A 27,946-nucleotide genomic window follows, 5' to 3' on the forward strand; every position below is an offset into this window, starting at 1 on the left:
AAACATGAGCTTTTGGGGGCTGGTGGTTATTTAAAGCTGGCATCACTGAAATAAAGGTCACCAAGCCAGGCCTGACCCACACATACAAATAGAGTGTAGGTATAAGCTCACCCGCAGCGGTGGGGACAATCCCAGTTGCTGGGATTGCACTTGACCCTTGAGCACGAACTGAGCAACAGAGTTGGAGGGGAGTTGTGTCAATACCCCCGAAAGCAACCTGGAAGCCTCCCAAAGCAACTCTTATCAAATTTTGGCACACTGCTGCAAACCCCGAAGGGGAAAAGTAATCTGTATATGCCCCAAACCACTTTTTTTAAAAAAAAAAAAAAAATTATAGGCAATGGGCTTAAAATAGGACCTGGAGCTACATTCTTATTACACTGCAGTAGCTGATTTAAAAAGTTTCCAGCCTCTTCATCTAGGCTTGGCCACAAAACCCCATTGAACTCAATAAGCAATAGAAGCTTTATTGCCCCACATCCCTTTAGCCAGATGCTCCCACGCAGCTTCTCAACTGGGAAATTGTTGGGTGTCTCTAAACATGGAGGAGCCATTTAAATAATATGGCTAATAGCCTTTTTGAGAAATGTGCCAGCTGTTAATTTGTTTACCCTTAAAAGGGCCATCGAAGAGTGTTGATTATATGATGCTCTTGTGCAAAGAGATTCCTTTGTGTGTCTTTTTATCTCCTCCCAATAACCAGTTTCATTTGCTTTCTGTTATGGATTATGGGCATTCTGTGTAAAAGCAGTACGTATGTTTCATAAATAATGAAGTGCAGTAAACATGTATTGAATCTCAGTTTTTCTCCCTAGCTGCCACTTATCTTTGTGCTGATCTCTGTTTTTAAGTATTTATTACATTTTTCTATACCACTCAATAGCTGAAGTGCTCTGAGTGATTCACAACACTTTTGACTTAATTAAAGTTACATGATAAAACAATAAAAAGCACCAACAGCATAAAGATGTAAAAATACAATAGTATTTAAAACAAAAAATGAAGAGCTTAAAATGCCTGGGCAAAAAGGAAAAGGACTACACTAAAAGACCACAACATAGGCGCCAGGTGAACCTTCTTTGGAGAGGGTTTTCCACAACCGAGGTGCCACCACTGAAAAGGCCCTCCCCTTAGTAGCTTTCCACCTCACCTCATGTGTTGGTGGGGCTCCTGAAAAAGGTTTAACTTAGGATCTGGAGCAGGAATACCGTATATGGGAAGAGAGAAGTCCTTCAGATAACCTGGCCCCAAGCAGTTCATGTCTTTGAAAGTTAATAGCACCAGTTTGAACTGGGTGCGGAAACAGACTGGAATCCCTTGCAGCTCCCAAAGCAGCCCATAATTTTGGGACTGTTGCTTGTCGTCAACATGCCCGAGAACTCATGGGGGCCACACACACTTTTTTCATGCAGCACGACTCGGTATTTAATTGGTAAGTAAAAAGAAGCCAGGGCTTTAAAAAAAAACCCAAATCTGAGACCCCTAGACCCTGATTTTAAAAAAAGAAAAACAAAAAGCCGAGCTGATCTCTATATAATAGAGTTGGGAACGTGTGGTGAGGAGGGGCTGCTCCAGACTCTTTGGGTAACCAACTTAAGTCCTACTTAGAGTAGACTTGCTGAAATACATGGGACTTAAGTTAGTCATTTGAATGGGGTCTGTTTCTCAATCGGATTTACGTCGGGTTTTATTTCCCCTTTGCAGTTACTCAGGGCAGGAGCGAAATGCGATCTGCACGTGCTCAGGAGGCGTCCCCAGCAAGGCGCGGCGAAGCGGCGGCTCCCAAAGCCCTGATCCTCCTCCTCCTCCTCCTCCTCGGCCCCCGCGGCCCCTCCCTGCCTGCCTGTTTGCACCGACCTCGGGCCATTGTCCGGCCCCTCCCTCCCAGAGGCGAACGCGCGGCTCTTGCGCAACGGGAGGGCGGAAGCCTTCCGCAGGGAAAGGCGACCTACGCTGCAAGCGAGGCGAGCGTGGAGCTGGGCAGGTCGGACTCTTCGTGACGCGTGAGTACTTTCCCCCCGAGGTTAAAATCTGCGCTCGCCCCCTTTTCAGACCTCTCCCTGCCAGGGTCTCTGCGCTTTTTAACAGCTGCCCCAGGGGGGTAGAAACTCAACAGGTGAAACTTGGCTCCATCCTCACTCTGTGCCCGCAAAACCGCTTTGTGTCTGTTGTGTTCTACATCCACCAAGAGCGTTTTCAAGGGTGGCGGCCCTGCTCAGAAGACACTTTCACTCCTGCTGGTTAAGGCTTTTGGTTAAGTCGCGGGATTTGTGGTGTCTTGTGCGGTGCGCTTTGCTAAGTCCAGAGAGCTCCGGCTATTGGGCGGTATAGAAATGTAATAAATAAATAAATAAAATAAAATAAGCCCTGCTCACTCACTAACCACAGTTGAACCACGTCTGCAGCAGGGTTAGCGGCTCTAACTGTGGCTTAAGAACATAAAAGCCCTGCTGGATCAGACCTGGGGTCCATCTCGTCCAGCACTCCGTTGTCGACCAGGGACCAACGAAGCAGGACATGGTGCGATAGCACCCTCCCACCCATGTTCCCCAGCAACTGGTTCTCACAGGCTTACTGCCTTGGATGCGGGAAGTAGCTCAAAGGGATGTGTGCAACAGCACTGCTTGTGGTTAGCGCTAACCCAGAAAAACCACAATTTCGCTAACCTTAGAGCCTGAAGTGTCGTCGGAACAGGCCCGCTGTGTGTGCGTCTGGAGGGTATGGGATTAGGGTTGAACTCAGGGCCTGTTTTTCAGTTGCAGGGTTTGTTCTTTGGGCACGGTCATGAAGAGGGCATCTCTGAGCACGTGTAGGTTAGCCGCTAACCACTAGCAGCATTACCAAATTCCCAAAACCTTGCTGGATCTCATTGTATTTATAGTAACCAAAAACTGTGTGTGTGTGTGTGTTGGGGATGGGGTCTTGTGGAGTTTATTTTGTGTAAGGAGACTGTATCTTCTAAAATGCCCCCAGCCATCAGGAATTTCATTTATTTTAGGACAGCGGTGGCTGCTGCCCATTGGGGCTGGTAGGGCAGACCAGGGGAGATGTTAAAAATCCTGTTGAGATTGTCAGAGGAGGACAGGAAAAAATCATGTGTGGCACTCGGCAGCTGCACATGTCTCTGCGACAGGTGGGTTGGGGACATGTGAAAGGTTGTTCTGAAAACATAGAACCACCTATGTTTTAAGAACAACTTCTTAAAACGTAATGTAGTCGGAATAGATATTTTTAACCTGTTCATCCGCTCTGCAAGAACATTGGAAGAGCTGTGCTTGGTCAAAAGTCTGTCTAGTAGCCCTGCTACCTATTTTCCACTAGATAAACCTTCCCTAATTTATGCTGGTTTGGGGGATTCTGGGAGTTGTAGTCTAACACATCTGGAGGTCACCAGCTTGGGAAAAGCTGCCCTTGTTCCTGCCTCCAACAACTGGTATTTAATGGTATACTATTCCTGAATATAGAGGTTCTTTTCAACTATTATGGCTATGACTGTAGATAGCCCTATCTTCTATGAATAAACATTGTAGCCTTGTCATGGACATCTGGATTAGAGGGGAGGGTCTTCAGATGGGGGGGCAGAGCTGCTTGAGCACCTATACCTATGTAAGTGAATCACTACCTGAGGGTCTGTGTAAATGTGCCCAACCATCATGGGAGCCACACTGCCATCATAGAAGCACATGTAAACTGAGTGTTCCTTCCCTCAGAGAGTGCATTCAGAAGTTCTTAAGATTGTTTGACAGGCAGAAATTCAGTAGGTGCAGATTTCCCCAAGCTAGAGACAGTGTGATAGTGAAAGCTGTGTTAAGTCTTTTCTAGACTCTTTATTTGGTAAAGCACAGTGCCCCTTTCGAAAGGGGGTAACTCTGGAAATCAGTTTCAGTGTATCCAGGCCTTTTTCCTTTTAACACATAAACGTATTGCAGGTTTACCTGGAGTTCCATGGGGATGGGGCATAGCTAGTGGTAGAGAAATTATGCTTAAGGTTTAAGGATTTGTTATTGGTGTATTTAGCCCTAAACAACTTGGCACCAGGATATTTGAGGGAGTACCTTCTCCCTTACCTGCCTGCTGACCACTGAGGTCATTAGAGGAGGCATTCCTGGTGGTGCCGTATGGATCTGCAGTCTATGTGGGATCCACTTGGAGTTGAACTTTTAGTACAATGACTCCCTCTCTACGGATTTCCTTGCCTGTTGATATCAGGCGGGCACAAGCATTGTTTCATTTTCAGCACTTGCTGAAGATTTTTTTTTAATTAAACAAGCCTTCCCCAACTAGCCAGCCATTTTTATTGGCAGTCTGATTGTAAAGGTTTAAGTCTGTATTTAGATCATTTTTATTATTTACTGTTAGGATATTTTATTGGATGTACAGTGGTATATGCATCTTGTAATTAAATTTTTTTTTAAAAAAAAATGTTTTGCATGCAGGCTCTATCTCTAGTTATAAAAGGATCAAGTAGCCAGTGACTGAAAAGCCCTCTGCCGGAGTCCCTGGACAGACACTGTCAGTCAGAGCAGGCAATGCTAGACTAGATGGGAAAACTGTGTGAGCTGGTATGCAGCGGGCTCTTGTGCAACTTGATTTGGAACTGCGAGGTGTGATGAGGAAGTAAAAACTCCTAAAATCATGGGCCTTGTGTCATAGATGAGACAACATTGACTTTGGTTTTTCCCTTTTTGCACAAGAGAGGTAGGCTGCCTGAGGGAGATTTCAATCCCCAGGACTAGAGCCTTGTCAAAAGCGAGTTTTGTAATGGCTTCTAATTCATCCCTTCATTCCTACATCCTAAGTCTTCATTTATGTTTTTTGGTGTTTTTTTTTAAAAAAGACTTGCTCCTGTTTATCCCTTTTTAACCATGAGGTCTTTTTTCTCCATGACACTGTAAGGAAATTATGGGAAGCGCCTATACCTGACCAGACCACAACCTGGATGACTGAATCTGGGAATGAATGACAGTTGTGTCGGATGGGATTTTTGAATCCTAGGTCTGTAAAGGGGACATTTGCTCTTTTAAAAAGCTGTACAAGTTGTAAATTCCAGGTCATTCTGTACCATAAACATTTATGGTACTTTATATGATGTATACCAAAGGAGGAACTGCAACAAAGAGTTGCAGTGCATCCCCAGACTGCAGTGCATCCCCGGACCCCCAGACAGGGGAGGGGGATCTACACAACTGCTTTTAAAGCGCTTTAAAGCACTTTGAAAACGTTTTGAAAACTGTATATGCAGTGTGTCCTGGGCCCCAACAGTTGTCAAAACTGTTATAAAGCGCTTTAAAGCAGTAGTGTAGATCCCCCCCCAGGAGTACTCCTGATCAGGGCTCTAGGTAGTACTATTTGAGAAAGTGGGGGTGGAGTGCAGAAAGGGGAAAAAGGACACTTTTATTCTTTTCAGAAACAGTTTTCTATTGTATTCTATAAAGCTGGAACTATATAGTAGCTGAGTGCTTTATTGCCATATAGAAGTGGGGTGTGTTTTTGAAGAGTTGGAAAGGAAAATGCATCCTTATTCCTTTCCCCCACTTCATGAAACATCCTCATATCTCCCCATATAACATAGGGAACAAAGATCTTCTGTTTTGTTTTTACTTTGCAGCCTGCATCCCCCTGACCCAAGCCTCCCTCCAGGACACTGTTAACCCCTTAGAGACTCAAGCAGACTTGATTTCCCTCTTCTATTTCTCTTTGACCCTGCTCAGACGACACACTAAGCCATGGTTAGGGCTGCTAACCCTTTTGGAGCAAGTGGTTAGTGAATCAGTGTAACCCATGGTTATGTAGCCACCGTAGTTAGGAATGGTTTGCACGACACGCTAAGTCATGGTTCACATGGCATGCTAAGCCATAATGTTTAGCTCAAAATGCTTAACCACTGTGGCTTAGCGTGTCGTCTGAACAAGGTCTTTGTTTTTTGAACTGTCCTCAGCATGCCATATTCTGGAACTTATTTAGCGCTGGTCCGTCAGGTTTGTTAAATTAAAAAAAAATGCAGGATAATAGCTGCAGATCAGATGGGCATTAAATCCTCTTCAGCTCCCTACTGCTCAGCAATGATCTAAGGCTGAAACCCTTTGCGTGCTTAGCTTTCCTTTGGGCTGTATGTAGCATAAACATTGGAGGTATTTGCTTTATAGCTGGTGCCTTTGCTACCCAGAATTGTTTTAATTTGCGTTCAAAGGTGTGTTTAGTTGACTTTTGGCCACCGTCTATGCAGCCATAATTCTTCTAAACTTAACATGTCGTGACTGTGAAGTGGCGACTCATACATGGGCTAAGATTTCCTGAATTTCACAACCTACCTGTAGAAGTTAACTGGGCGTTCTTCGATGTTTATTGTCTTTTGTACCACAGCCCAGGGCATAGGTTCCTTTTCATTGCAGTTGCATGCTGGGTAAAGCTGCCCCTGTTGGATTTCTCTTAAAAGCAGCCAGGCAAATAATTCCACTGAAGTGTCGAATCCTCAAGATGCTGGTGGCAGTGGATTGGGGACCTGGAGTACGCATGAAGCGCACTTGGGCTGTTCCACGGTCATGCGGAAAGACTTTGCCAATGCTCTTGAGTGTGCTTTATTGACACCCACACAGGACCATGTAGTTCCATTGCTCCCTTTGCACGACTTTTCCCAATTGGCGGGTTTAATCATTAAGCCATATACTCTTGCAAGGAACGGCACTGATGAATAGGCAATAGCTCCAATCATGAGTTTGATAACGAGAGCTTTATTTACAAGGCAATCATGGAGCTATGGAGCGCATGGTGCTGAGAGTTATACATTTATGCTCCCACTACCAGCACAGGGAGGGGATAGTCCTTTTACTGCCTCCAACTAAAGGACAGTTTTGTACAAACCTGCTAGTACAAAAGTTCCCTTCTTCAATGTTCGGCTTTCGAACAATGAGTCCAGCAGTGGAGGGTGGTGACTCCCATGTCAGGGTGTGTGAATCTGCTCTGGGTTTTAATCAGAACCTGTCAGAAGCACCTTGGATAGTTCCTTTAGAGTTCTAACTGGATCTGACTGAAAGCCAGAGCAGATGCACTGCCCCAGTGACATCGGAGCTGCTAGCTTCCACTGGTGTCCAGGCCTAATGGGGTCATGGCTGTGTGCTTTGTTGGTTTACCTTGCAAAAGCCAGGCCTCCACAGAGGGTGGGGGGAGATTAAGAAATATCACTGGAAAACAATTGTCTTACAATATGTCTCAAAATATATTTCAATAGGCTCAGTGTGTGAAAATTACAGGCTGTGCACCACATGGTGCTTTAGTGAACATGCGCAGGTATTTTTACACAGACACATGCTTGGGTCAAGATGTGTTCCTTGGGGAGGAGGTTAAATGCTGTATAACAGTGTTCCCCAGAAGAGCGTTTGTTCTTAGGGATTTTTTTTCCAATTTCCCGAATTTGTGCAAATTTGCATTTGTGCAAATTCGCAAATCCTGTCCCCTATGCATTTTTTACATATGGGGAAAATATGAATTTTCAGATGGTGATTTTTTAATTTTGCCTATTTTTCTGTGACTAAATTGTGCAAAATCCCAGAAATAATAATAATAATAATAATAATAATAATAATAATAATAATATTGTTTTAACTTGGTTCATGATTTAATTTGTTTTTAGCTGTGTATATTTATTGTTTTATACTGTATGCTTTTGTCTGTATGCTGCCCTGAGTTCCTAATGATATAGGGCAGGATACAAATGTTTTAAATAAATTAATTAATAAAAAAAAAGCCAGTCTGAAAGTCTCTGGAATCCATATGGCTCAGAGGAGGGTGGTTTGCTGTGGAAGGTTCATAGAAATCCTTAGTCATTTGATTCCATTCTGGATTTCTCTGACATCCCTAAATCCATCAGGAATGTTAGAGGAGCAGTTGCAAAGCATGGAATGAGGGTGCAGAAGAAATGTTACTTGTGAGCTTTACAACTGAAGTAATACAAATGGGTGTCTAAAGGCCCCCCTCATAATATCCAGCTAAAACCATTATCTAGCATTGTTGGTTGTGAATTATCCAGAATTATCAAGTCAGTTCTCATAATAGCAACTAAAGAGTTACTCAACTTTTTAAGTATGTAAAATTTAAAAAGTGAATTAGTGGTTCATTCCTCTTCCTCCCTTGAAAGGCCTGGCACAGGAAATGGATGAAGTAAATCTAGTGATACAAAGTGGGAGCAGAGCCAGACTGTTGAACAAATAATGTTGAGTCATTTGTTACATTGTCCAACATGAACACCCTCCGTATTTCATGGGGCATAACAGCCTTGCGAAATTTGAATTAACGTCATCTAGTCCCCCCCACTCTGTACTATCTGAGAAGACCACAGCTTGCGTAAAAACAGAAAGGAGAATATATTTAATTGTATATTGTTTGACACTGGTCAAACTTGCAAAATACACACATAAAAGATAGTTCCTGGGTGCCAGCAAGAATCTGGCATTTCCCCCCCCCCCCGAAAGTCGTCTCTTTGGCTTTTACCAAACTCATGTAAACATTGTCAAGTCTCATGCTTTGGATTATGCATAAACAGACACCCCTTTTTGATAATCTTGTAAACTGCTTAAATTCCTATACAAGAACATATGCATAAACAAGCATAGATGTTGTTGTGGCCAATGGCTGGAACAAACTGAACCGCAGAACAACAACCCAATGTGGGTTAGGAGTCCATTCAAAAGTGCAGTTAATCTCCAGTGCAATTATATAGACCTGGGGTGTCCAACCTCAAATCTGGCCCACCTGGGATCCCCAGATGGCCATATCACTTCCCCCCGAGTGCTGGCTGTTAGTTTCCAAGCTTTTGCCCGTCCTGCACCCCATTTTAAAGGTTAAAATGCCCCTCTGAAGAGTTAGTAATTGTCAGTAACGACTTTAAAGTTTGTTGGTATTTCTGGTATTTTGGATCCTTGGCCTCTGGACCTGCCCCCTTTACCTTTGGTTCCACCCACCACTGGAACATGGCCCCCGAGAGCTTCTCCAAAACTTGAATTCGGCCCTCAAGCTGAAAGAGGTTCAACACCCCTGCTATAGACACCTACTTGGGAGTAAGCCTGAGGCTGGCCAAAGACATTTTGCTGCTTGAGGTACAGGCCAAAATGGTACTCCTCCCCTATTCCAGGTATAGAAGCCGGCTGGACAAGTAGTTGAATCTTACCTCAGCACTGGCAGTGGGACATCACACCTGAGGGGAGCAAGCTGCCTTAGGGGATGGAGGCCAGGCCTTGGGGCTCACACAGCTCTATCCAGCAACACCTCACTCCTACTGCCCAACGTCTGCAGTCTGTGGCAACCACCTCACTTTGCCTAATGGTAGAGTCGCCTGTCATGACACAGGCTCTGAACAACAGACCCGGCCGCAGCCACTCCCTGCTCAAGCCAAGCACCACCGCTTGATACGCCTGAGGCAAGGGATAAAAACCGCCTTCCTCCAAACTATGTGGAGAAAGGGGTTAAAATGGAGAAGGATTTTAATATATAAAATAAAACACTGTGAGTTATATCTGCTGAGGTGAATGGTTGTCAGAGTGGGTGCTAAATAAGTAAACTTTAGATGATAAATGCCAAACAGACACGTGGGATTTTTGTGGTAGTTTAAAAACAAAACAATCAAAATTTATTTTCAAAAGTACACAAGCTTTGTTTCAAATAAACCATTATTTTTGAAGCTTTCATACAATCCTTTCACTCATTCACATACGCGCTTTCCTTTTTCTCACACAATCAATCTTGAACTTTCTTTATTATCAGTATTGATTAATATACATCAACTACGTGCACACCACACTCTAAAGACACCACTCTTTACATTGACCCTCAACTTTCCCAGAACTTAAGTACCCTAAACACAGAGAGCACTAAAGACTTTAAGAGTACCTAACAAGTTCCCCCACAATCCCCTCCGTCGTTCCCTTATATATCACTCCTCCCCCTCCCCAGACATTCTAACTCCGCCCACTCAGGCCAACATTCTAAAAACCACAGACTTACAAACTGCAGACATACATTTGGGAACTGACTTGTGGGGTGTAACGCCACATCGCCCCCTTGAACTCAATGGAACATACATTTGAGTCAACATGCATAGGAAGGTGGTGTTCATTTCCCCCGAACTACACTCCAGTCACTTAACGTGGAATCATTGTTAGGTCAATAAGGAGAGCTGTTTTCAAAGGAAACTGCCTTTACTGAGTTAGACTATTGATCTATTTAGCCCATTATTGAGGACATTTCCAGGGTTTTTCCCTACTTCCCTATCTGGTGATTGAACCAGGGACCTTTTGCATGCAAAGAAGGGGCTCTAGCATTGAGCTACAGCCCTTCCCTCATAATGGTATTTCTTATGAGCCCAAAAGTTACTGTCGTTGCCATATTTGAAATAGTTCCTGCGTGAGCTTCGAGAAGTATCTTCTGTAAACTTGGCACACCACCCCCTCGTTCCTAGAACAAGGCAACATGTTTGCATTCTGGACGCCTCTGACATTTCGCCGAGTGCTGGAAAGGAACACGAAGCAGCTGCCAAAATCGTGGAATCCATCTCCTCCAAAGGGATTAGTTTTGCTATCTTGCTATGAGAGTAAGAAACAGATGAAAGCAAACATTTCTTTTCTCATCGTGTGTTTATCAAGAAAGTTTTTACAAGAAGTTTTTTTTACAAAAATAATTCTGGGAATAGATGCCGGTAATATAGTGATGGATCACAGATGGCCCGTGTGATGTATTTGCTTGTGGTTATTAAAGCATTTAGAATTATATAGTTGCAAAATGTTGGTAATAGGAACAACTCCGCGTGCTTCCAGACACTAGGGGGCGATAGAGAATGTAATGTAGCTTGATCAGTTCCTATTTCCATCTCCCTCCCCTTTTTTCTTCCTTCTCTTTCCTTTGCCACAAGCGCCGTGTGGTCTCTCCAAAGAGGAACTAAGCGGCCATATCTCATGCCTTTGGTTACTTACCCAGCGTCAGGGAGTGCTTGTGATTAAACTGTGTTAGATAGCCTTCTCTGACAATGTCTATAAAAACACTAAGTATCAAAGCACTAATTAAGATGATCTTAACTTTTTTTAAACTGGCTCTAGCCTGTGTTTATTGCCTTCAATACCATATGCTGTGTTGCCACGCTTTCTCTCTCTATAAAGCAATTCTGCTGGAAGTCACAGCAGGCTTTCCAACATCTAATCCATGATACTATTACTGATGGAGGATATCTGCTACTATGTTCACAATCTCTTTTCTTCTTGCTTCACAGATCGAGGCTTGCCAAAGATGGCAGCTATCGGATTCATGTCTTCCTGCACCTGTGCCCGTCCCATGGTGCCTTTACTTAGGCCAGGGATTCTAAAAATGAGTTCACCCCAAATACATACAACAGCCAGGGCTGCTTCGAAAGATTACTACGAGGTGCTGGTGCTAGGAGGAGGCACTGGCGGGATCACCATGAGCGCACGGATGAAGCGGAAAGTGGGGGCCGGCAACGTGGCTGTTGTGGAGCCACAGGAGGTAAATGGGTAGTTAATCTAAGAGATGTGAAGGCTTGGGGAAAGAACTGGGGGAAATGAGAAAACATGGCAATAAAATGACCCCCCCCCAAAAAAAAATCCCTGGAAAATTAAACATGCTTCCCCAATACATATCTCTAGTTATCTGCTTCCCCCACAAGACATATCTCTCATTCTCACACCCCAACAGGGCAGAACATTCCAAATACTAATAAGAGGTTGATTTGAATGCATTCCTCTCACACAAGCATTCCAGAGAGACTGATTTTGTGGCGTACCCTCTAATTTTGTAGCAAAAGTTTTCTTCCTGAAGGGTGGTCCATCAATGTCCTAAACAAATAATGACCTGCGCATACTTTCCATTAAGTGATGTGACAGGTCTGCGGGAGGGGTCATTGGCTTTGAATGAAAAAGAACAAAATGTATCCGTTTTTCAGCAAACGATCAGACAAAATTGCGTGCACGGGGGTGGGTTTTTTTTTGGTGCGGTACAAGAAGTCCCAAAGCCTCTGCTCCTATGATTCAGGTGGGCTTGAATTGCTGCTCGCCCACATGTAGGTGATGACGTTTTGTCCTTTGCTTTGTTACATTTGGGGCTGCAGCTTTCTTGGCTATTCTCCACTGCATCCTGAACGGGAAATACTTCTGTGTCCTAGAGAAATCAGAGGCATCCCTCCCGTTCTAGCCTGTCTAGCCTCTGCAACATCCAGGAATCTGGCTATTGGTGCATTCTTTGATATTAGGTGGTGAAAATCTGGACATAACATACAGGTGCATTCTGGGCAAAAGGGGTGGGGCCAAAATACCAGCATAGTTTAGCTTGAAACTCTTACTGCCAGTAATTAACCCTTAGGAGAGGCATTTCAAGCATCTAGAATGGGGACAAAACTGCATGAAAGTTGGGGCACCACCAAACGATTGGCTTTGGGGGATAGGGGCGGGCCCAGGGGAAGGAGCAGGGGCGTCTGGGGTACCGTAGAGAGCTGGATTTGGCCCACAGATCTGAGGGTCAACTCCCCTGCCATAGAGGATACATCTATCAACAGCTGTTGGTCTTAATACTAAATGGAATCTCTATGTTCTGAGCCTGTATTACTAGGGTGACCATATGGAAAAGAGGACAGGGCTCCTGTATCTTTAACAGTTGCATAGAAAAAGGAATTTCAGCAGGTATCGTTTGTATATATGGAGAACCTGGTGAAATTCCCTCTTTATCACAACAGTTAAAGCTGCAGGAGCTATACTAGAGTGACCAGATACAAAAGAGGGCGGGGCTCCTGCAGCTATAACTCTTGTGATGAAGGGGGAATTTCACCAGGTGCTGCATGCATACAAATGACACCTGCTGAAATTCCCTTTTCTATGCTACTGTTAAAGATACAGGAGCCCTGTCATTTTCATAGGGTCACCCTATGTTCAGACAGCATACAAAGCCATGGTTAGGCTGCTAAGTCTTTTGCAGCAAATGGTTAGTGAGCCTGTTTAAACTGAGGTTATGTAGCCACCATGGTTAGGAATGGTTCACACAACACACTAAGCCATAATGTTTCGCTCAAAATGCTTAACCAACGTGGCTTAGCTTGTCTGAACAGAATCATTGAGAGGGCAATAGTTTGGGAAGACACCTTTAAACAGGCACTGGAGAAAGTGTCATTCAACTTCCTTAGGAACTAAATGAGCATAGTCAACTTTGCTTGCACAATGGTACTGGGAGCTTTCTAGATAAGAGGGAAAGGGGTGAAGGGAGCTTGATAGCCCATTTAATGCATTCTAGGGAGAGCAGTTCAGAGTTATTGGCTGGGTTCAGACAGCATTCTAATAGAGTGACCATATGAAAAGGAGGACAGGGCTCCTGTATCTTTAATAGTTGTATAGACAAAGGAATTTCAGCAGGTGTCATTTGTATATATGGAGAAGCTGGTGAAATTTCCTCTTCATCACAACAGTTAAAGCTGCAGGAGCTATACTAGAGTGACCAGATTTAAAAGAGGGCACCTGCAGCTTTAACTCTTGTGATGAAGAGGAAATTTCACCAGGTGCCGCATGCATACAAATGACACCTGCTGAAATTCCCTTTTCTACGCAACTGTTAAAGATACAGGAGCCCGGTCCTCCTTTTCATAGGGTCACCCTAGACCAGCGGTTCTCAACCTGTGGGTCGGGACCCCTTTGGGGGTCGAACGACCCTTTCACAGGGGTCGCCTAAGACCATTGGAAAACACATATTTCCGATGGTCTTAGGAAACTGTATTGACTGAACTATGTCATGTATCATCTTTTGTATTATTAAAGCTATTGTTATGTATTATTTTCATTAGCAAACCATCCCATGACAATGAATCGTGTAGAGAAGAACGAAAATAATTTTATGGTTGGGGGTCACCACAACATGAGGAACTGTATTAAAGGGTCGCGGCATTAGCAAGGTTGAGAACCACTGCCCTAGACTGTATGCCACTGGTTGCCACCTGCTGGTGAGGGGGTGCTTGGCAGTTCATGGTCCACCAGGATGCTGGACTGTCCCTAGGTCTGACCCACCTGGACTCTTTTTGTTCCGGCTTTTATCATGACACGGCATGTTGTTGCTTCTGCTGGTCTCTTTCAGAACCATTATTATCAGCCACTCTGGACTTTGGTTGGAGCTGGGGCAAAACAGTTGGCATCGTGTGCACGTCCGACAGCAAGTGTGATTCCTTCAGGTGTAAACTGGATCCAGTCCAAAGTGCAGAAGCTGGATCCAGACAAGAATTGTGTTCATTTGGAGAACAACCAAAAGGTGATCCATTTAATCATAGAGTCATAGAATCATAGAATAGTAGAGTTGGAAGGGGCCTATAAGGCCATCGAGTCCAGCCCCCTGCTCAATGCAGGAATCCACCCTAATTTAAGCTTCCCTGTTATACTTGGAATTGCCTGCTGATGTAATTTTTCTCATAAGTATATATTTTTAAAAAACAAAAACCAGACATATTTATAAAAATCGGAAACAGTTATTATGGACGTTTATCTTTAGGTTAATTTTTTTAGCGTTGGATTTATTCATCATTTTCTTTGATCTATGCTGAATTTGTTCACGTTTACTTTTGTAATACAAAGGATATTTTTCTGTTATATTGTGATGACCTAGTGTTATGTGCAATAACTCTGAATTGAATTTTAAAATATATGAAAATTTATTTATTTATTATTACAATTCTATACCGCCCAATAGCCGGAGCTCTCTGGGCGGTTCACAAACAAAACCTCTGGCCATTATAGGAGCTTGTTACCTCAGTGGAGACCGTCTGAAACTTTGGTTAGACAATTCCTCATCTGGTGTCATCAGAAGTTATGTAGCTTTACCCCCTGGGCTGCAGTCCACTACACACTTCCCTGGGAATAAGACCCATTGGACTTAATGGGACTTACTTCCAAGCAGACATGCATAGGATTGCATTGTTAAAGTGCTGTATATCTGATCACTCCATTCGGTATTATGTGATAATTAAACATATCTCTCCCCATGGGGAGGAGGGGGAAAGCCAGATGAAAATATTAGGAACGTAGGAAGCTGCCTTATACTGAGTCAGACTCGTGGTCCATCTAGCCCAGTATTGTCGACACGGGCTGGCAGCAATGGCTCTCCAGCGTTTCAGGCAGGATTCTTTCCTTGCTCTACCTGGAGAAGCCGGGGATTGAACCGGGGACCTGCTGTATGCCACTCTCAGCAGGGCTGACCTTGGGTACAAACCTTTGCGTCCTGGAGAAACAGCTGTGTGGCATGGATAAACAACGATACCCATATAAACGTATGCTTAATGAAACGGCTTGTTTTTTTTTAATTTATATTACAGATATCATACAAGTATTTGATCATTGCCCTTGGGCTCCAGCTGAATTTCAACCAGGTAACTCATTGTAGTTTTGAAAGCTCTCTTTGCAGGTGTAAATGGTGGCCACGATTCAAAGGCATCCAGTGTTCCTCCTGTTGTTCCTTCTTTGAACAGTAGGTGGCCTCCTGCCTCTCACCCTCTTGTATCGTACGCAGGTTTTGAAAGCCCTTTCAGTTTCAGAATAGAGCTTAGGGTGGTCATGTGGCCGACTTTACACAGGACAGTCCTCTATTTTAAGGTCTGTCCAGTCGAAGTCTGTTTTAAAAATAATGAATCCCAATTATGCTTAATATGGAGTTTGCCTTTTTCACAGGAGAAGCACACTGGGTTAATATGCTTAAACTCACTGATTTCAAGGGGTTTAAGTGTCCTTAACTCTGTGGGACTGTGGCCATAATGTCCAGCTACTGCATGACACTGGGACAGCATCTATATACTTTTCACCACGCATGTGGACGCAGTGTATTTGTCCACATAGTGATCATGACAGATGCTCTTCCGTTAATTTCCCACAAGGAAGTACCTTCTGTGAGAGAATTGTGTAACTCATGAATCACTCCTCACAGACGTTTCTCAAGCTGGATCATATATCAAGCCGACGGAAGAGGCTTCTAGCGGAGCGTCTTAAGAAGTTGAATGCATCCAAAGAAGGCCTAGTTCTGGCATCTAAAACATCTGGCATGGAACCAATTAGGAGGCTGAATGAGTGCTATGCTTCAGATAGCGGACACCTGCTGGCTTTGCTAGAATGGGGGTGGGCAGACCTCTGGCTTGTGGGATCTGCTTTGTTTTTTTACTAGAAAGCCAAAAACCACCAACTGGAGCCAATGCAAAAGATACACTTAAGGATAGAAGAGTTCTGTGTGCAGGCAGGGCTGGCCCAAGACATTTTGCCGCCTGAGGCAAAGAGGGCATTTCATGTACAAAAGCTGACTAGATTGTTTCTTCAACACTGATGATGGAACAGCAACTTAGGAACCCACAGAAAGCCATGAAGCTTTCTCCTACAACACTTTGCAGCATCTGCCGCCTGAGGTAACTGCTTCACCCTGCCTAATGTTAGGGCTGGCCCTGAGCCCGGGAATTTGCTTTTTTGAATATCAAAACTGAATGGATGTTCATGATCCTTGCACACAAAACTCTGCCCCTGGGTACCTTAGGCTTTCTTCATTTCAGCAGTATGGTCTAAGGAGTCATTTTGTTGCTGCTATATTTGAATGACCCACAGTCCCAGAGATCTACCAAATGACCGGAGATCTAACGATAGATTCAAATCTACCTTCTTCCAACCCCTGGGCTTTTGCCTAATGGGCTGTATAAAAATGAACTAAATAAAAAAATAAAAATTGCTTTTATATCACTGTATTATCTTACTTTGCTGATCTTGTGACTGTAATAAACTACTTACTTACTTCCCCCAGTGTGAAGGAAGCAATCTGTCTTTATTTTCGGCATCCTTGACACAATCAAATACTATACTTCTAATTCTGTTCTATTGCAGATCAAAGGCTTGCCTGAGGGGTTTAACTCTCCTAAAATAGGTTCCAATTATTCCATTCATACAGTAGAGAAAACCTGGAAAGCTTTGCAGGGTTTCAAGGAAGGAAATGCCATTTTCACCTTTCCAAACACCCCCGTAAAGTGTGCCGGGGCACCGCAAAAGATCATGTACTTATCAGAGGCCTACTTGAGAAAGGTACGTACCAGCCGCTGCTGGAGTCAAAACTGACTCACAGATCTGTGCTGCTAACCTGCTGAGTCATCAACAAAAGTGCTGTAATAGGAAAGACCCAATTTTTCCACGGTGTAGATTTGATCAGTTTGAACTGCTGGAATGGTCTGTTAGTTTTTAGCTGCTAGGGGCTGGCTTCTATGTGGTTGTTTAGACCCATCATGCAGTTGTACAAATCTTCGTCAGTTGATCTCAATTTAGATTGATTGATTGATCAACTCTACATTAACTTGCATGTGGAGAGAGCAATGGTTTTATAGAATAAATCCTATTTTTGTTACGTTGCACCAGGCATCATATTTATTTATTTATTTATTTATTTATTTATTACACTTATATACCACCCCCATAGCCAGGGCTCTCTGGGCGGTTTACAGAAATTCTAAAAGATTAAGATAAAAACGAGTATACAAAATTTAAAATTCTGAAACACAGAACATACACACATAAAGCATTAAAAGCCGTTATAAACTAAACATGTGGGTAATTAAGATGTGTTGCTATATGCCTGGGCAAAGAGGAAAGTCTTAACCTGGCACCGGAAAGATAGCAGCGTTGACGCCAGGCGAGCCTCATCAGGGAAATCGTTCCATAGTCTGGGGGCCACCACCAAAAAGGCCCTGTCTTTGAAGTATTTGTCCTATGCCGTTTTATCAGTATGTATATTTTTAAAATATTTTGAAATATGATGCCCTTTTCATCCATTTTAAAGGTTTCTCAAACTTGTTTAAACTAACCAATTCATGGATTAAAGGTTGCAGCCATATATTTGTTTTAGCTGTTACATGATTTTGTTCTTATGGTGATCTCACTGTACAATTTGTGTGGATTCTGTCTTTTGTAACTTGTCTTGAACTTGGAAGAGTTGAAACAATTCATTTCAGTCCTATTGGAAGAGGGAGTATTTAACCATCATCATCATCACACTTTTATCCTGCCCTTTAGCCCAAAAGGCTCTCAAGGTGGCTTACAAAAATATTTCTTAAGACATTCCTTGCACACAGGCTTACAATCTAAAAATACATGACACAAAAGGAAAGAGGATTAGGAGCGAGGAGGGGGGAAAAAAGAGAAGCAAATTCGGGCACTAGATTCTTAGTTGCAAAGTTCATCAGCTGCTTTTCCTCTCCCTCTAATAGCCTCATACAATGGAGAGGTGCCTGGCTGCTGCTTCCTTTCCCTCTGATGGCCTCAGCAGCTACAGTTGTTAGCAGGAGGGAGGGGGCTCTCAGCTGGAGCTGGACCCAGGCAGATGAGACCAACTTTTCAGAGGGAGATGACGTCCAACTGTAGTAAGAATCTAACACTGACACTTGGGAAAAAGATCTTGGTGCTAATTTATTTATTTATTACATTTTTATACCGCCCAATAGCCGAAGCTCTCTGGGTGGTTCACAAAAATTAAAACCATCATAAAACAACCAACAGGTTAAAAGCACAAATACAAAATACAGTATAAAAAGCACAACCAGGATAAAACCACGCAGCAAAATTGATATAAGATTAAAATACAGAGTTAAAACAGTAAAATTTAAATTTAAGTTAAAATTAAGTGTTAAAATACTGAGTGAATAAAAAGGTCTTCAGCTGGCGACGAAAGGAGTACAGTGTAGGTGCCAGGCGGACCTCTCTGGGGAGCTCATTCCACAACCGGGGTGCCACAGCGGAGAAGGCCCTCCTCCTAGAAAGCCCTCCTCAACGCTAATGCATTGAAGCAACAGCTCTGCAGTGGGCTGGCTTTGCTCTGTGTCAAGCCCCAGGAAATCACTGCCTTAAGGTGCTCCAAGCTTGGCGGTGAATCATTTGGTTTGCATGCAGAAGGTCATTGGTTCAGTCTTAAAAGCAGGTGGAAGCTGGTTGCTCCGATTTCAGTGGGACGATAAATCCATTATGGCTTTCAGTCAGACGTGAATATACCCGGTCACTACGTTCAACATCTAAGGTCCTCCTCCGGGTGCCTACTCCGAGAGAGGCTCGGAGTGTGGCAACAAGGGATAGGGCCTTTTCGGTGGTGGCCCCCAGACTATGGAATGATCTCCCTGACGAGGCTCGCCTGGCACTAACGCTGCTATCTTTCCGGCGCCAGGTTAATACTTTCCTCTTTGCCCAGGCATATGGCGGCACATCTTAATCATCCATGTTTAGTTTTTTAACGGTTTTTAATGCTTTATGTGTGTGTGTTCTGTGTTTTAGAATTTTAAATTTTGTATACTTGTTTTTATCTCAATTTTAGAATTTTTGTAAACCGCCCAGAGAGCCCTTGCTATGGGAGCGGTATATAAGTGTAATAAATAAATAAATAAAATAAACAAACCAGACGGAACTCTAAAAGAACTATCCAAGGTGTTGAACCCTATCCCCAAAATAGGTTCGGCGCCCTGGATAGCTCCTTTAGAGTTCTAGCTGGTTCTGATTGAAACTCGGAATGGATTCACAACCCAGCCAAAATCGGAACCACCAGCCTCCAGGAAGTGATGGGAAAGACCCACCCGGCATGGCCATTGGTCCAATACATCAGGAGGGCCCATGGAAGGCTTGTCTGCACTGACTGGTCGTGGTTCTCCAGGGTTTGAGATAGTGATTTCCCCCCCAAACTTATCTGAAGTTACTGGGGATGCTTCCCACTGAGGCTTTTATCCTGCCTCTCACACAGAATTTTCCCAGCATGTGTTCATTCCAGTTGACATCTTCCATTTGTAACTCTCCTGTGCTTTCCTCCACTTCCATCTTTTTTTCTTACCTGAAAAGAAATCCTTTGAGGAAATGACAGAAGAGCTGCACAAGTCCTTTTGATGAGTAGTTCTAGGAGCTGAAACCTGGTTTCACATAGGTTGGGCTACAAGCCTCATCATCCCCAGTCTGCATGGGCAAGACCCCTGTTGTGTGGGGATTATGGGAGTTGGAATCCAACACATTTGGAGGACTCCAGGTTGAGGAAGCTAGTATAGGTTATTTGATTTTTATAACTCACCTTGAGATAATGTGATATGGGACGAGATCTAAATTATGTAAATAAATAAATCGCAACCTTTTCCCACTTACTTTAGCATTTGCATAATTTTTCCTCCCTCCATAGACTGGAAAACGGCCCAAAGCCAACGTAATGTTTAATACTTCCCTTGGAGTTATTTTCACTGTTCAGAAGTATGCTACCGCTCTGCAAAAGATTATCAAATCGAGGGACATTGCAGTTAATTACAGATGTAACCTCGTCGAAGTTCGAGCCGATAAACAAGAAGCTGTCTTTGAGAATTTGGACAAACCTGGAGAGATGAAGGTCTATCAGGTGAGCATCTTTAGGTGCCCCTTTTTATTAGGTTCGACCAACTATCATCACTTCCCTGCTTATGGCTCAGATGGCTGTTTCTTAGAATAAGAAGAAAATAGTAATTTAAAATGTTGGTGAAGTATGCAATGTGGGCAGCTGGCTGATATAAAACCAACAAAGAATTAATTTTTTAATGACATAAGCTTTGTTTTTGCTACAGAAGACTACCACGCCTAGCCCTCTGGAAATGGTTGATAGACAAAGAATAGCCTTCCCCAGCCTGGGGCTCTTCAAATGTGTTGGTTTGCAACTCTTATCATTCCCAGCCAGCCGCAGTGGGAACCAAAACAAAGTCTAGGAGGCCGAAACTGTTGAGCTCTACCCCTCCGCCCCCAAAAGAGATTTCTCCAACACCCCTAGCTCAAAGTGGTTCACAGCAAATTGTGATGAAAAAACAATGCTTTCCCTATGAAAAAAAAGTCAGAACAATTTCATAAGGGTACGGAATGCATTGGTTGGGTTTCTTTTTTCATGCTTCGTTGTGAACTGCTTTGAGCATGTTATTTATTATTTATTTATTTAGAATATTTATATACTGCTCCCCATTGAAAAATTTCGGAGCGGTGTACAAGGTAAAATGAAAATAAAAACAGAATAAAACCAGTTAAAACAAAATTTAAAAGTAGCAATAACAGTAACCCAAGGCTGCATGTTAAAGAAAGGCTTCTTGGAATAAAGATGTTTTCAGGAGGCGCCGAAAGGAGTACAAGGTTGGCGCCTGCCTGACCTCCAGAGGCAGGGAATTCCACAGGAGGGGGGCCACCACGCTGAAGGCTCTTCCCCTGGTGGACTCCAATCGGAGGATGGATCTAGGTGGAACCACCAGGAGCAGGCCCTTGGATGACCTCAGTGACCGGGCAGGTTGGTAAGGGAGAAGGCGCTCTCTCAGGTATCCTGGTCCCAAGTTGTTTAGGGCTTTGTACACAAGTACCAGAACCTTCAACCTGGCCCGGTAGCGAATAGGCAGCCAGTGCAGTTCCCTCAGCAGAGGAGTTCCATGCTGGAAAGGGGCAGCTCCAGACAACAGCCGAGCTGCAGCATTCTGCACTAGCTCCAGCTTCCGGAGCAGCTTCAAGGGCAGCCCCACATAGAGCATGTTGGCATATGGAAAAGCGGTATACAGTACAGCCATGTTGACAAGAACTGATGGGAGTTAAATCCAGTACATCTGCAAGTCCCCAAGTTGAGAGAAATCTTTTTTGGGGGGGAAAGGCTGCTGTGGAGTCCTCTGTGGCATCCACTCAGGCTTCTGGCCTGACCTCTCATTTCCTGACTAACTTGTGCTCTCCCTCTCAAGTGGTGGCAAAGTGTGTGTTTATGAGAGAGCATCCCCCCCCCCACACACAAGTTGTTGTGGAGGAGGTGTGACTGAGTCATGGCTGAAGGGGGAAGCTGGTTCTCCAGCCGTTTAGCCAAGGAATAGCTTCCCTCTCACCCCACCACTCAAGAATTCAGCCAGAAGGATCAAATTGTTTTACAGGACAGATTCTGACAGGATCAGGTTGCTTCCACAGTTGCACTCAAAAAAACCTTCTGTCTTTCTCTGTCTACCCAGTATGAAATGCTTCATGTCACACCACCCATGGGGCCCCCTGAGGTACTTCTGAACAGTCCGGTTTCAGATGCAGCCGGCTGGGTCGATGTAAACAAGGAGACGTTGCAGCATAACAAGTACCCAAACGTATTTGGGATTGGAGACTGCACCAACCTCCCTACCTCAAAGACAGCTGCAGCTGTAGGTAAGATGGGCTTTGAGTAGCTGTCTTGGAATGGAAATACTGCCAAGTCCTGAACTATGTTTGAAAATTGAGTTTAAAGTTCCTACACTATCTGAGATTGGTGTTGGAGAGATGGTAATTAAGTCATTTTTTTTTCTTTTTTTAAAAAGATGTTTTTGACTGACTCGAATGTGAATCTAACATTACATTTCATAATTATTATTATTATTTATTTATATAGCACCATCAATGTACATGGTGCTGTACAGAGTAAAACAGTAAATAGCAAGACCCTGCCGCATAGGCTTACAATCTAATAAAATCATAGTGAAACAATAAGGAGGGGAAGAGAATGCAAACAGGTACAGGGTAGGGTAAGGAGGCACAGGGTAGGGTAAAACTAATAGTAGAAGTCTGCACAACATCAAGTGTTAAAAGCTTTAGGAAAAAGAAAAGTTTTTAGTTGAGCTTTAAAAGCTGCGGTTGAACTTGAGATTGTTAATGCTCTACAGAAATAATATCGGAGGGTCTGGATTGACCCCAGTGTTAGTTTCTATGGGGCAAGGAAGGGGATGCTACAGATCCTCAATACCTTACTCTTCCTGCATTGAGCAGGGGGTTGGACTCGATGGCCTTATAGGCCCCTTCCAACTCTACTATTCTATGATTCTTGTGTGTTTCCTCTGTCTTGCCCAACCTTGTGGCCTCAAAATATTTTGGACCTCACCTCCCATTAGTCCCAGTCAGTGCAACCAATGGTGAGAAATGCTGGGCATTATAGTCCAAAACAGACTGCCCTAGCTCAATACCTGAGAGGTCAACCCCCTTCTTGTAACTATTGGCTGGGTTTGCACGATCACAGAGGAGAAATAACCCATAGTGGCTTATTTCCCCCCCTCCTCATGCACTGGGGGGGGGGGATTAGCATTATTACTTCCAGCAGCGCAACTTTATTGTGCGAACTTGGGCACGGTGGCTTGTTGCCATGGGTAAAAAGCCACCCAGAACCCATGGCCTGCTGTAAGGTTCTGGATGGCTTATTTCCTCTCCGTGGTTGTGCAAACCAGGTCATTGCATCCATAAAAAACAGCTTATGTGGTATTAAACACAAATTTAATCTGTTTAGTGTTTTTTAGACCTTAGACTGGAAGTCTTAAATCTGGGTAAATAATTACGACTAAGTTCCACTGAAACCAGTGAAAGAAGTGAGTTGCAACTACCTTAAGTCCAATTGCTCTCAATGGGACGAGCATTGGAACCTTATGCATATTTAATCAGACAGATTCTAGTTTTCAGTGGGAGTTGCTTCTATTGTGCAATCCTATACCCTTTCCCTGGAATTAAGCCCCATTAAATGTAGCAAGGCAAAGGATTCTGCTGTTGGTCACAACTAAGTTTAGCAGGATTTGGGCCATAAGAGTGTTTGACAAATTCCTATGGACTTTAATTGGTGTACAACCCCAAATATCTGTGTACTGAAATATCTGAATAATTTAAAATGATGGGGTTGGAGAGGGAAGTTATGAAATCAGTGCAAAACCACTGATTATCATAAGAAAATGTATGGGACTTGAAGTAGTAGCACAAGTTAGGAAATCTTTTTACCTTTTTGAACATCTTAGAGGTCAGGTTGTGAACCTCAGGTACATAGAAGGGTTAACAAAGAAAAACATTTTTACAGTAAAATTGCATTTGCAAAGCATTTCTCTGTATTCTAAGCAGACAGCTCCTAGTCAATCTTAAATGGATGAGGACAACTTGAAATCCATCAGATAAACAGCTGTTTACTGTATCACATGTGTACATGTGCTAACTGAAAGATAACCACCAACATTTAAAGCATCTCCTGTCCTGTACTTCCAGTCACCTGATTTGAACCTTCAAGCAAAAATACTGTCCGTATTTAAACTGAGTAGAATCATAGAATCATAGAATAGCAGAGTTGGAAGGGGCCTATAAGGCCATCGAGTCCAACCCCCTGCTCAATGCAGGAATCCACCCTAAAGCATCCCTGACAGATGGTTGTCCAGCTGCCTCTTGAAGGCCTCTAGTGTGGGAGGGCCCACAACCTCCCTAGGTAGCTGATTCCATTGTCGCACTGCTCTAACAGTCAGGAAGTTTTTCCTGATGTCCAGCCGGAATCTGGCTTCCTTTAACTTGAGCCCGTTATTCCGTGTCCTGCACGGAATAACGGGCTCAAGTTAAAGGAAGCCAGATTCCTTTAACTTGAGTAGGCAGATCTGGAATAGGCAGATTCTGGAGTAGGCAGATTGTAAAATGACTTGCGTTAATTCTCATATATGAGGCTTTACCTCCTATGTGTATACACACACACACACACACACACACACACACACACACACACACACATATACACATTTAGAATTAAGTTTCCTCTGAAACACAACCCAATGGCAATTCTAGCTAGGTCACAGACCTGATCTTGTTGAAGTTAGGTATGTGAAACTTGCTTATATTTTCAGATCAGCCCAGTATTTTCAACTCTCTTCATTTTGAGTAGCAGTTTTTTCCAGGATCTGCACCTGAAGTTCTTGGTCTTGTTTAAAACATGGAGGTGTCAGGGATTAAATCTGCTCTGGGCCAAAATACCTGCTCTGCCCCTAAACTGCAGCTAAGAATGTAGAAGAGCCATGCTGGGTCAGACCAAGGGTTCATCTAGTCCAGCATTCTGTTCACACAGTGACCAACCAGTTGCCCACAGGAAACCCAACATCAAGACATGGGTGCAACAGCACCCTCCAACCCATGATCCCCAGCAAGTAGAGTACAGAGGCATACTGCTTCTGATACTGGAGGTAGCACATAGCCATCAGGACTAGTAGCTATTGATAGCCTTCTCCTCCAGGAATTTGTCTAACCCATTGAATTTGGTGACCATCACGTCTTGTAGAGAACTGCATAGTTTAACTATGCACTGTGTGAGGAACTACTTCCCTCTCTCCCCCCAGTGTGCCTTACTAAAAGCAGTGGTGGGTCTTAAGTTTTCCTAATTTCAATGGGATGCTATCACAGCTAATTTTAGCTAGATCAGGGGCCTTCTGTTCATCACTGAATAAATTAATGAAACCAATTCGTTTCCTTATGTAGAAGTGAAATGCACCTTCCAGTTTCTCCCTCCCTCGTCCACCCATTTTAGTTTCTGTCTGCTGCAGTTCTGTAGTGCAGGAGTATACAACCTGGCATCCTCCAGATATTTTGGAGTATAATAGCTTCCATAAACCCCAGCCAATGGTAAGGGATCATAGGAGTTGTAGTCGAAAACATCTGGCAGGCACCAGCTTGCCTACCTCTGCTTTAGTGGCTAACATTAAGTTTTTAGAAAATGTACACACACAAATTTGCAACTCAGAAAAAGAGGATGTCATGTTCCATTAGAAATCTGAAATGAAAGGAATTACCGCTGCCCTTTTCATATTTATAGAATACAAAGGAAATGCAAATATTGAGAGAATTGTTTCATGTGCTGTGTTCCAAGACTTCAGGGTTCTAGTTGCTATTTCAGCAGGAAAATGTTATGGTGCTAATATAAACAAACCTTTATTTTTTCCGTAGCTGGCCAGTCTGGTGTACTCGATAAAACCATTTCTTGCATAATGAAGGGCAAAACTCCAACTAAAAAGGTAACCTGATTATTTCTACAAATTTGTTCTTAAAATGGGTAGACCTCTATTCTCTTTTGGGGTGGTTTTTAATCCTTCTTTCTTTTCTTTGCTGTTGCAAATATTCTGTTAGCAATGGGATTACGTTAGAATATTTAACTCACTTTGAGTTTAGTTTTCTTTCTGTTTCTAAAGACTGAAGTTCTCTCATCCCCAAATGAAAAAGGTTTACCCTCCAATATTCTTGGCAGTTCACACACTTAGTGCCGCTCTGCCCACACAAGTATTAGTAAAAAGTATCTCCTGTGACAGATGGACCCCCAAACACTCAAATTTAATTCTTCTGATGCTCTGCAATCACAGCCCTAAAATATTGTATTACTCCAGTTTAGAAGTGAAATTTTGTCAAGTAGATTTAACTTACACTTATGCTTTGCCATGTGATCCTTGCATTATCAGGATAAGCAACAACTCCTCAATTTTAGAATACATCTGCTAAACTCTCACACCTCAAATGCTCCCTTTTCTGGACTTTTCATTTGCAATGCTGCTAGTATGGAACAGCAGGTACAAGCAACTCACTTAGAAGATGGCTGCTACAGTTGGCTCTGCCCTTGGGACAGTGGGGGAGAAAAACCACTATAGTCCTGGGGGGAAGGAAGGGTCATGTAGCCAGGCAAAGGACCACTCTATTGCCAGTAGCCGAAGTGCCCTAACAACTGGGTTGAGGTGTTGGGCACGGGGGGGGGGGGGGAAGATATGCTATCCTAGAGTGGCACAAAAAGGAGAGAAGACTTCTCTTCCATTTTGTCTACATTTTGGATGCTCACCTGCCTTGCACCCTTATCCCAGTGGTAAAAGTAGCATTAATGGAACGTTATTTTATGTAAACTTTTTTTTTGGGGGGGGGGCTCTGTCTGGATTGAAAGGCAGTATAGAATTCTAAAAATGAGAATTGCTTATTATTTTACAATGGGGTTTTGTTGCATTACATCAAATGTACATTATCAAATATTTTGTAGTACGATGGATACACCTCCTGCCCCCTGATAACGAACTACAACCGAGCAATCCTAGCAGAGTTTGATTACAACGTTCAACCTTTAGAAACATTTCCTTTTGACCAGAGCAAGGAGCGGCTGTTAAGTTTTCGCATGAAAGTTGATATGATGCCTCTTCTTTACTGGCATGGACTACTGAAGTAAGTATCCCAATATATCGAAAAGCAGTAAAGATTAGGTAGAAATCAACCCACACACAAAAAAGGGCACCTTCCCTTCAAAGATTTGTAGAATATTGCAGACTTGACTTTCTTTACTGCAGAAGTAGGGCTTGGCTTGAATATCCACACTTGTTTAAAACATCTGAACAGTGGAGAAGAAAAATGAATTCCTATCTGTGCAAAAGACTTGAGCTGTGATAATATTTAGATAGGTATGGTGCTTAAAATCGTTTTTATAGAAAAAAAATAAGTATATATTGCCAGTTTGAGGCTAAATAGTAAAAAAAAAAACAGTGTATGCAGGTAGTAGTTTTGTTGTTTTTTGGAGATTGGAAATAGATGTGTAACTTCCAAAGGGGCAGCAACATTATGTAAGTTGTTACAAAAATAGCTTGTAGCACCTTGAAGACTGCAGTATTGCTTATAGTACAGAAGCATATGCCTTAAACATGTTTAGTCCTAATGATTTTACTTGTATGCCTACACCAAAAACCAAACTTCCCAAATTATTCATTCCTCTCCCAAATGTGAGAGTTTTGTGAAAGGGAAACCTTGATAACAAGGATCACTAAAATGAAATGCAAGTTGCTTGGCAAGTATTAAGTGGAGTGCTTTATACCCCAGTGTAATGGTTTTTTTTTCTTTTCTATTCTTCACTTAGGGGTTTTTGGGGAGGCCCAGGTCCAATAAGAAAAATACTACACCTAGGGTTGAAATAATCTTCGAAACCACATCTGCATACAACACGGAGCACAACTTGTAAAGCAGTTTTCAGAGAGATTCTGCACAGACTATCTTGTTTTGGTATCAATAAAATAAGTTTTGTCAGCTGAGATGTCATGCTTCAAACTCATCTATATCTTAAAACCCAAGCATATTATACACATTTTACTATTTTTGGCTAGTAAGTGGCAAAGCACTATACAGCACAACAGCTGTGTTTGTAGCAC

The 27,946-nt window shown here is 43.1% G+C and overlaps 2 protein-coding genes across 2 annotated transcripts in view; one reads left to right on the top strand and one right to left on the bottom strand.

Annotated features, from left to right (window-relative positions):
* The window catches only part of LOC134409846 (nicotinamide riboside kinase 2-like), a 73,247-nt gene that overhangs the window by 34,683 nt on the left and 10,618 nt on the right, over nucleotides 1-27,946 (bottom strand). The window lies entirely within an intron of this gene.
* On the top strand, nucleotides 1,859-27,845 carry SQOR (sulfide quinone oxidoreductase). Its single transcript, XM_063142798.1, has 10 exons — nucleotides 1,859-2,003; nucleotides 11,255-11,505; nucleotides 14,110-14,280; nucleotides 15,338-15,391; nucleotides 16,878-17,072; nucleotides 20,185-20,394; nucleotides 21,992-22,175; nucleotides 25,728-25,795; nucleotides 26,797-26,975; nucleotides 27,658-27,845. The coding sequence occupies exons 2-10, from the start codon at nucleotides 11,272-11,274 to the stop codon at nucleotides 27,713-27,715; spliced, it is 1,353 nt and encodes a 450-aa protein (XP_062998868.1). The 5' UTR covers nucleotides 1,859-2,003; nucleotides 11,255-11,271; the 3' UTR covers nucleotides 27,716-27,845.

Source organism: Elgaria multicarinata, chromosome 16, assembly GCF_023053635.1.
Source record: "Elgaria multicarinata webbii isolate HBS135686 ecotype San Diego chromosome 16, rElgMul1.1.pri, whole genome shotgun sequence".
In the NCBI taxonomy this organism is placed as follows: domain Eukaryota; kingdom Metazoa; phylum Chordata; class Lepidosauria; order Squamata; family Anguidae; genus Elgaria; species Elgaria multicarinata.